Below are 11,302 nucleotides of genomic sequence, written 5' to 3' on the forward strand. Positions count from 1 at the left end.
GCAGTCATTTTATAATAACTTCTTAAACATGTTTAGGTCATCAAAATCCTGGCCCTGTTAATTGCATACTGTGTATGTACAGTAGTGCATTATCAAGCCTGTTTAATGTAACCTTTGAATATTGTAACTTTGATTTGTTTAATAATAGTGTTCATTATTGTGATAACATTAGTTCCTTTAAAATTAAATATATTGTACAGTATTTCACATAATATTATGTTCAAATAGTGTTTATTTAAGCATTGCATACATTTTACATGTATTGTATTCCTAGTTATAGCTTCAGATAACTATTTTAGAAAACATTTCTATAATTCGGACTTTCAGTCATTCGGAGTAGGTCTCACCCCCATTAGTTCAAATTTTTGAGGTTTCACTGCATTTTCAAATCTGTATAAAATCTGTTTTTTAAAAGCAGAGTGTTACTGTAAAGTGGAATTCATTTCAAGTTGGTTTAGTTAACATTGGTCTTGTGGTGGTTTTACTGGGACTTCCAGAAATGATAATTAAAAATGGCATTTCATTAAAAGTGGGAACATTAAAAAGAGGTTCTATTGCAGTACTTCATAAGTGATGCAACTCCTTCTGATGTGTACAGTTAGCCATTCATAGTATTGTACTGTGTTCCTGTGATTTGCCAAATAGCCCAGTCTTATCCTCAGCCTCCATAATAGATTCTGTAACATTCTTCAAACCTTAAGTCAAAGATTGTTCACGAAAACAGGTTTGAAATCTTCATGAAAATCATTATATTGCTTGATTTTGTGTTCCAGTCTATCTTCATCTTCTACTGTATCCAGTACGAGCCCATTAAGTACGGTAAGGACTATCAGTATCCTGCATGGGCCGAGGGTGTGGGATTCATGATGAGTGTAGCCTCTATGATCTGGGTTCCTGCTTATGCCATCTACTATGTCCTCTTCTCACCAGGATCTATTAAGGAGGTCAGTGATCAATTAACTAGTGGTGTGTACAAAAGTTTTATCACTGCATCTACTGAAAGTCTGAATACAGATTTCTTACAGAAAGTAATGGCATTATTTCAATTGGAAGCAATACTTCTCCATTCCTTTCTGAGGTAAACTGTTTCAATTCAAATGAATAGTTATACAGAACTAGAAGAACTGGAATTAATGAAGATAGTTTATCTATGAAAATTATAGTGTATGAGGGTGTGGAAATTGAGCTTGTCCTTATGTCTCCAATGTGTTGTTGTACTAGGTGTTTCAGATGCATATTCCTGAGTTGAATGGCTAGCCTACCTGGCCCGCTGTAGGAGGTTTCATTGTGATGCATGGTACGGCTACATGCAATGATGTAAGGTCAGAAGTTGTGAGTGTCAAGGGGGCTATATACTCAACAGGAACTCAATTTGCTGAAGTGGTGTGTGAGTACTTTGTGTACTGCTAAGGGTACAAATATCCCTATTCCATGATTATTCATTCTAGTTAAATGCTTAAAAATGGAATAGCCATGTGATACGAATGACAAACTTCCTATATCTGGAGACTGTCATTGCAATGAACAACAAGCAGCTGCAGTTTATGCATAGCAATATCTAGACAGACAACATCCAGATGTAGAAAAGAGACTACACCAGCATTATACACTGCATATGCAGCTTGTCTATTGAGGATACAGCAAAGGGATCGGGAGGAAGTGAATTATTTTTCTTCTACCCCTTTTTCCCACACCTGTGAGACTGCAGGTGTGAACTGTGTTGCACATATGGATCTGGCCCTGTTTTACAGCCAACCATATGCAGAGAGATGTAATCACTATTGCATGTTTCTATGATGATTGGTAGTAGAGTGTGTTACCTGACTATGAAGAGGAGAGTGTTGGGACAAACACAAACACCCATTACCTGAGCCAGAAGACTTAAGATAAAATTAAAACCTCCAATCCAACTGGGAATTGGGCCAGAGATCCTCTTAACCGAAGGCCTCAATGTTGACCATTCAGCCAAGGTACTGGACAGCTGGAGGAAGTCAATATGGTGAGAAAATGTGTAGCTGTAGAACGTCATACATGTACAAGAGTGGTGGCATACATCTTATTGAAGAACAGAGAATTATTAAACATAATCTCCACTGGCATCCATTCAAACACACAACTCACTCAGCACCTGAAAATGGATGATCATATCCACCATGAGGCTTTCTGCGTGTGGATCACTGAACGAGCAAGTAGCACACACCTCAGCATAAGTTACATTGTTCCATAAATGTCATAAATATACATAAGTAGTGCCTCGTATGGTTTTGGTTTTCCAGGTTATGTCACCAGGATCACACAAATTGTAGTAGTGAAATGTGCAACAATATTCATATATATTGTCATTTTCCTTTCACTTTCCTTTCTGTATGAATGCACCGGCCTGGTGAAGCAACTCAACCTGCCAGAATGTTTGTACCTGTCAGTTGCAGCAATTCAACATAGTGTGGAGTATGTATCTGAAGCACCCAGCATCACTTGATTGTTCATTTTTAATTACTGTATATAACAACTAGAGAATAAGTCAGGACACCTAAACATTGCCCAGAGGTGGCTACAGATTTAAGGAATGCTGGCTTTAGGATGAAATTAGTAGTTTATATTACTGAAGTACCTTGAGGTTCAAATGCAAAATGAAAGATTTGTGTGATGACTGAACACAGTTGTACACTGCAACAAAATGAGTGACTCTTAAATTACACCATTTTATTTAAAATGTATCACCATTCTTGATAAAGAAAAGAACGAGGTGAGTCACTTATGTAAATGGGTGCCATACTTTGTTTTAGTCTCCTAACTACAGGTATATTGACAAATGTTTTGATTCAGCATAATGGTGCTTTGTACAAATTCTGTTACCACCTTAAGCTGATATAGATAACATGAATTGTATAACATATGATGTCATTAACTTCAACATTCAGTCTCTGAACGTTCACTTTAACTTTAACATATAAATAATATTAGTGATTTTGAAAAATAATACTAAGGATTTGTCAAGTATGACAAGTATGACAGAACAAGTCAGCCTGTGTATTAATAGAGTGATAAAGCAGCTGTATGTGAAATTTATAACAATTAATAATATTTATTCTTCACGAAAGAGGATGCAATTTGCACAAGTTGTATGGATGAGAAAGTGGATCAACTCAGAATTTAAAATGATCTTGAAATGAAGGTATTGTACGTGCACTTTTTAGTGATAGATTTTTGTACTGGGTTGAGGAGTAAGGAGGGAGCACTGCCAGTTCCAGTAATACTGCCAACTGAATGGAAATTAAATCGGAATTGAATCGATAATAATGAATTCTATAGTTTGACTTTGCTGTGTAAACAACAACAGTACGAGTACGTAAAGTGTACGCCAGATGTTGCACAGCGATCAGAAGCGAGTCTGAGTTTGTGTTTCAAAGGTTCCCAATACAAATCTCGAAGATAACCGAAGTCGACCGATTCAGCACTAGGGTGTAAATCTATCGCTAAAAAGTGCACAGATAATATGTATTTAGACAGGGGGCAGTGGAGATTGTTGTTTTAAGAGGAAGTATCCAGGCAACTATCCTCTCTTAACCCTTATTAGAAGAGAAAAAGAAGATGCTTGACATTTCAAAAGATGAAGGTGTCTGTAAAAGAAGGATGAGCCATAAAGGACGTGAACATAAAAGACTATATTCTTCCTTAGCAGTGGCGTACGGTGAACACATGCATTACACCAGCTGGTAAAATAAGAGCAATCGCAGCCCCACCACTCCTTCCAAAGCCAATACTATTTTATAAACTCACTCGATAACTACTGTAAGTGGAAATATAACAAGCAAACAGATCAGACAATGAATAAAACAATTTAGGTATAGAAGAACTTTTGAAATTATAACTCACTTGAATAAGAATATTTTCAACCACATACTAGCACATATTTCCAAATTGGTATCCGGGGCAGTGATGGCACCATCATAACTACAGCAGATTTTAAACAAGGTACTTACAGTTTCACCCGCTGACACTTTGTAATAGTACAGTCATGTTTTTCACAGAAAAATACGGAAACAAACTTTGTTTTTTAACCTAACTGAATGAGCAAAATTTAGAAGGTTGCAGAAGTTCGACTGTTTCACTGGCTTATAGCATAGCATATAGTATAGCAGCAACAAACGAAGGAAAATATTCCTCAGAGCAGATTCCACTGTTATATTCATGAGGAATGCCTCAGAACTCACGAAAACTTCACCTATAATCCAAGAGGGACGCTACCAAAATTCACAATATACCACTATTACAGGCAAACCCACTTGTACAGAGCAACCAAATACAAAATTATTTTACTTTGCGCTTGGCTCTGTGTTCATGCTGTGCAACCTAAATATTTTTCCGCATGCATCGAAAAACATACTCGACACGTGCCATCAATGAATCGCTCCCAAAAACTTTATGCATGCTGAAATCCAAAAATAAAATAAATACTTTTATTACAATTGATTTCATAAAATTGGTATTTTTATCAGCAAGACTATGTGCAAGTAGCTGTACTGTTTTCCTCTTGTAGCCTCTGGCCTGTGGCACTGAAGACTTTGAGTGTTAACTGTTACAACTAACATGTACCTAAGCTAGCTGCTTGGCTGCCGTAAGATGCTGTGAACCTCGAGTGAGGTCAGCAGCTATCACCCCGCCTCCCCAAGAGAAGGAGGCTTAAAGCACACGCGTCAACCAAGAGACTTGAATTTCACTGGGGTAGCTCTCTTTCGTGCCAACAAAGAAGCCCAGCTTGCTGGAGAGATCTGGACTGTGGTATTGTGACCGCTGTACTTGCCTTGACTTAGTTGTTTGTAGTTTATTAACTTGATAAAGAAACATTGTAAGGAGTAATAAGAAAATGTAAATAAAAATTATTTGTCCCAGCGGTGCTGGGATAGCTGGGGTTCAGCGCATGCCACTGTTCTACAGACGACAGGCATTTTGTACCGATGTAAAAATATTCTTGGGATTCTGACTCACTTTTGACTTTCATGGGGACTCGTAATGACACCATTTCAGTTTGAACTCATATGATCAGGTCTATATCACATCCACTGTTATAATATGGCATAGCAAAAACTTTCCCTTTCCGCTGATAACATTCCAAATGGGTTTGTGCAGCATTGTATCATATCCATTTCTGTAATTCCATCAAACTGTGCAGAATCCACTGCAATGCAGTTTTTCTCATACTGAGGTGGTCTTTCAGAGTATGAAACACAGTCTCAGGCACTATGCCTGTCTCACAGGCTAACTCATGAACCGTCTGGGTTTTATCTGTCCCGAGCAAACCGCCAACAAGCTGCATGTCCTCGTTAATAACAACAGGGTGACCCAGTCAAGACATGTCTGCCATATGTTGTCATCTACCATAGAAGGCTTTGACCCACTATGCCACGGTTCTGTAAGGCAACACCAAATCACAGCATGCCTCATGAAGACCTTCATGACACTGTCATGCTATACAGCTGCGGCCATATTCAATTCATGGGTGACCTGAGCCTTCCCCTGTTGAATAATATGAAGGAGTCTGCTCAAGGCTTAATGGCTTTATCATCATCATCATCATCATCATCATCATCATCATCATCATCAACAGCATCATATGCCCTTACTCCATACAAACACTGTGGAGAGATTTGGAATGAATCCAGGTTTTTGAACACAATCTAGTGATTAGATTAGAGTAAAAATTGTATACCACAATGCCCTGCCAGCCAATATCATGATGATGAAACCTTTTTCCACCAGTGGAACTTGAACTGGCTAACCACACCATACTGTCAGATGTTAGAGACTTGATGCCTTAATGATCATGGCCAGCAGGTGGGATGTTTTGTACACCTGGCTTCCCATGCTGGGGTCAGGAGAGTGGGAAGTCGGCTGGTGGCAAAATGATACAAAGTTTCCTTGTAAAATGAGAGCACTGTATACTTACCACCAAGTGTGCATTGTGCTGATTTTATGAATGAATAGTATTTTAGGAACTCAACATTATGATTATATTCTTTCAAAACAACTGTAGAGAAATCATATTTGAAATACTAAATTACCGGTAACTGAAAATGTGTTTAGGCAATCTGAATCACAGAGAAACATACAAGGAAAGCAGCATAAACATTACCACACTATGCAGGGGACATCGAGGGAATAGACTGCCCACAATCCATTGCTAGACGCACAGATAAGCTGTAGAAGTGCAAGCAGGTGTTCGGTTTCATTATGGTAGGCCTAAATTATTATTTAAGAGTAGGATTGCCAACTCTCCAGTATTTTCTGCATCATTGGGTATATTTATCCTATATTTTAACAATTTCAATCACTTGCATGTTGTTTACAGAGGCCTAACATCTAGGTCATCATTTAAATTTTGTGCATGGATGGAACTTATTGAAACATTAGACAGCACAGGCAATTGATTCTATACCAACATTTTTTTTCTATTTATTACCTTGTTTATAAATGACCAGCCAATGAATTGAAATCTTCTCGTCTGCAAACCATTGAATGCTTACGTTTTTCTCTCTTTCTTTCTTTCTTTCTTTCTTTCTTTCTTTCTTTCTTTCTTTGTGTTGCTCAGGTGGTGGCAGTTTGGTGTTGTATGGTTTTTTGTGGTTTTACTTTATATCATGTGTCAGTCGTGTAAGTGCAAAAGTTTATAATAAAATAATGGGCAGAGACAACAAAGCTAAAACACCACCAAAAAAAGAAAGTAAAGTGTATATGTACACTCAACTGCACAAAAATTGACTGGCAAAGAAATAATTAATTGTATACAGTATATTCCTGAAATGCAAGGATATTTATAAACTGTGGATATCAGGTGGCCGAAGAGATGATACTTAGAATCCTACCACTTGTAAAATATGTTCATCGTACTTCAAACAAGAGGATTTAGAAATAATGTTCTGAATGCAGTAATATCACACCAAATATCGACTTTATGATCGTGAAGAGGACTTTCATGCACTACATGAGGATTGTCAGTGTCCAAATACCTTGAATTATGAGAATTTACATATCCACTGAACATTCAACAATGCCATCATAGACAGACTGCAGCATCCACTGACAGAAATTTACATGGGCAGCTGGATCCCGTGGTGTTAACTAATGAACCACTGATGGTTTGTAAAGATAAAAGTGTATCATTTTCAGCCTCTGCAATGCCAATCTTTGTGAAATACCACACTTCTGTGCCAATCAGCAGAAAAAAAAGCAAGCATTTCCCCAGTCAACCTGCATGGTAGCACCCGCTAAGTGCCAGTAGCCTTATGCTGCCTATCCCTGTATGGTGGTGGTGGTGGTGGTGGTGATTATTGTTTTAGGAGGAAGTACTAGCCAGCTATCCTTTATATAATACTAACTAGAGAGATAAATGGAAGGATCCGACACTTCAAAAAATGAGGATACTAACAAAATAAAGACAACGGTCACGAAGAACATGAAAATGAAAGACTCCCTAGCCCTTGAATGCTCTAATAGCATCAGGGTTGGAAAAGTACAAGAGCTGACCAAGAGAGGTCAGACAGATAGATGAAGGTGAGGAGTTTGGCAGAAGAAAGTGCAAGCAATGCCAGGACTAGCTAAGGCCCTGTGATCACCAGCCCATGCTCCCTTGGGCCCCTTTTAATCACCTCTTATGACAGGCAGGGGATACCGTGGGTGTTATTCTACCGCCGTCCGACTCGTTGGCTGAATGGTCAGCGTACTGGCCTTCAGTTCAGAGGGTCCCGGGTTCGATTCCCGGCCGGGTCGAGGATTTTAACCTTAATTGGTTAATTCCAATGGCCCGGGGGCTGGGTGTTTGTGCTGTCCCCAACATCCCTGCAACTCACACACCACACATAACACTATCCTCCACCACAATAACACGCAGTCACCTACAAATGGCAGATGCCGCCCACCCTCATCGGAGGGTATGCCTTACAAGGGCTGCACTCAGCTGGAAATAGCCACACTAAATTATTATTTATTATTCTTCCGCCCCCACCCACAGGGGATATCTGTGTACATTAATGGTAAGGAAGGAATTTGATCTTGAAAAATACATTCCCAGTCATTGCTCACAAAATACTTTTTAGTTTTGTGTACTGAATGGTAGTTCTTTTTGTACAGAAACTTTGTGATCGGTGTGTTTCTTTAAACCATAATGACGTGACCAAAAATATCATGTTTTAGATAAGATGAAAGACTAAACAGAGAATTGTGAATATTTTGAATGTCTCTTGTTTTTATCACTTTACAACTCTACCTTTTATACCAGTATTATATGTCCATTATTACTGATCGGTAAATTCACTGTACATTTAAGACTGTTATTGCTGCAGATAATGATGACGTTTATGGTTATATTGTTACTGAGAAAGTCTTCAAGTACATCTGATATTTTTATTGTTTTCTTTCAGAACTTTCTGAAAGGAATAAAACCAAACATCAAGTCAAGAATCAAGATTCCGAAGGGTCAAAAGACAGCCATAATCCCGATGTCTGAAAGTAGTGCAGGGCTACTGACTAAGAACAGTTCATTTCTGAGTACTCAGTAATACTCATGAACATATAGGGAGAAATTGAAGTATAGCCCTGGCATAATGTTCAGTTATTTGAGTGGTTGAACCTTACCTGTGAGCGTTCTGAAAAACAAATGCAACATAAATTGCATTAAAACTCACAGAATGTGGGATAAGGTGCTTATGATTCATGGGATATTTGCAACTGCAGTAATGAAATGAAGATAAATCCCCTACAACAATGCATTCCATATTTCACAACCCTTAACAGTTGTGTGTGTTAGAGTTAGATAAGCTTGAATTTGTGCTCAATGCATGAAATTTTGTCATTTGTTTCTAGTTATGCATGAGCAGTTGCAGAACAATTTCTGGTATTCTTCAACCACATAAGCAGATGGTATAGAATCTGAACTATTTTAAGTGGCTATAAGTATGATACAAAAGATACTGAGACACTATTGCTTATTACAAACTTTGGAAGAAAAAATGCAGTACTTCAGACTAAGAGAGAATTTTCTTTGGTGCAAGTTTCCAGTGATCAAAAGAAGATCTAATCATAGGCTATTCTGAATGCAATCTGAGGTGTACAGCATGCATAGAGATGTGTCTCAGGTCTACCAGGTGGAGGTTGATTTTAAAAATCCCAAAGCCACAGAATTTGTTGAGTTTGCTCATATAAGGGTTCTGAGAACCCTAGTACATCAGTATTTATAAATGTAAAGTGAGAGAGTTCATTATAAATTTCTGTACACTGGTACTAAAAAATGTTTGCCATTGCCATAGGAAGGACAGGTTAATATATTACCGCACTCTTTTGAATTGCATGGTTGGAATTTGCTTAAATTATGGTCTATAATAGGCAATAATCATCAAAATGGAAGTTTGTGTATAGAAATAAAGACTTAATTTGTAATGAAATCCATAAAAAATTAAGATCTCAGTATGAGCTGCAGGCATGTTTTGTGATAGTGTGCAATGAAATCCATGAAACCAAAGATCTCAATATGAGCTGGATCCATTGGGTACCGGTACTTCAGTCATGGTTTGGAGTCTTAGACCTTACTAATGATATTTTCAACACAATAGATTACTTGTTCTACCACAGTCGATAAGTTTGTGGACTGGCATCTAGGCAGTCATGCAACACAGTATACACTTACCCAGCTTCATATCTTCCTTCAAAATGAGCACAATAGGCTGCTATGTACATTTGTCAAGTTAGTATAGCTGTTGGAAACACTGCTGAAAGATGTTGGCAGAAGGATCCTGTACAGCTGCTCTTATGACAGTGGTGACCTCAGTAAAATGAAATCTATGCCTATATAGCTTTGGTTTCAAGCAGGGAAAGAGAAAGAAACTGCATGGTGCATGATAAGGTATGTATGCAGGATGTGCAATACGGTGACCTCTTGCCTTACCTTTTCCTCTTGGACAAGCAAGCAACAGTGGTGGTGTGTAGCAATAATTAGTTCTCCCTACCCTCCAGCTCAGGATGCTTACGATGAGAAATGGTTCAAGCATCACCTTGCTTTTTGACCTGTCTTTGTGCTTTTTTTTTTCTGTCATGGTGATAGGGTGATTTTGGCTTTATTATCTGAAATGCTGTGCTAGCAGATTTGAATAATTTTTGGCAGTACTTGACATCTGCCTGTTTTTCAAACTGGAACATTTTTGCATTCGGCCACTCAAATTTAACTACATCTGACAGCAGAGGTTGTAGTTCTGTGTACATTGTTATCACATGAAAATTGTTCTTAATGGGACGAGAAAAGAAACTGGCATGTTACCATCCTAAGGTGCATCCTATCTGCTGTGAAGGACTACAGCGACACATTGTGACCAGTCCATCAAATTAATGACTGTGTTCTGTAGTTTCCATAGAAGTTAATCATACTGATGATAAATAAAATGCTTGACTGATATGAATGGTTGAATCAGATTATAATGATAAAGATGTACGTCATCAGTCTCAATAGTGAAGTAAGCTTTCAGATTAGTAAAAGACTAATGATATTTGACAATAGAGAGGTGTTGAAAAGTGGAGTAGGAAGTATAGTTATTCAAGGTCTTGGTACCTAAAATCATTAATATCTGAAAATAACAATACTGGTATCAGAATACTATAGGAAGAAAATATATCTCCATATATTGGAGGCAAAGAGACTTGGTAATATATAATAACCTCTCCTTCCTAAGCATTTATTTCATCTAATTCAGATTTCACTGTGATCTGAAGAATCATTGTTTGATATGTAATGTGATGTGTACCTACCATCACTTGTAAATAAAGTTGTACATTAGTAATAAATGAGACCAATGTGTAAGAAATCTTAAAGCATTTAAGAGTTTAAAAATATCCTAATAGACATTAAAAACATGTTAGTTTATAAAGACAACCAATAGTCTGAAGCAAAAGTAAAACACTGCTAACTGTACTGTATTATATTTTAAGATCAATATGACAAAGATCTGTGATGATATGCAGCAGTAATGTTCTACAATGGGTTTAATTATTGTTAGTTTGAGTAGATACAGAAAAGAAATTGTGATAAAGTTTGCTTAACAATGCACTAAATGAATAAGTTTTGAATTAACATTACATTCAAGATTTCCTCATACACATTATTTCCCCCCTTCTTATTGGATTTTTAGAAACAAAACCTGACTGAACAATATTTTTTTCAAGTTTTCTTTCTTTACTAAACATTGAAAAATCAACTGGTATATTTAAACATTATTCTATACAAGTCATAAAGAGTAACACAGCATGGTAAGTAATTGTG

At 37.4% G+C, this 11,302-nt stretch overlaps 1 protein-coding gene across 1 annotated transcript in view; it reads left to right on the forward strand.

Annotated features, from left to right (window-relative positions):
• The window catches only part of LOC136879227 (sodium- and chloride-dependent GABA transporter 1), a 222,470-nt gene extending 212,582 nt beyond the window's left edge, over positions 1–9,888 (forward strand). The window contains exons 11-12 of the mRNA XM_067153030.2: positions 774–944; positions 8,418–9,888. Of these exons, the coding sequence (XP_067009131.2) occupies positions 774–944; positions 8,418–8,555 (309 nt within the window). The 3' untranslated portion in view covers positions 8,556–9,888. The remainder of the gene's footprint in view (positions 1–773; positions 945–8,417) is intronic.
• The last annotated feature ends 1,414 nt before the right edge of the window (positions 9,889–11,302 follow it).

This window comes from Anabrus simplex, chromosome 8 (assembly GCF_040414725.1).
Source record: "Anabrus simplex isolate iqAnaSimp1 chromosome 8, ASM4041472v1, whole genome shotgun sequence".
Lineage (NCBI taxonomy): Eukaryota > Metazoa > Arthropoda > Insecta > Orthoptera > Tettigoniidae > Anabrus > Anabrus simplex.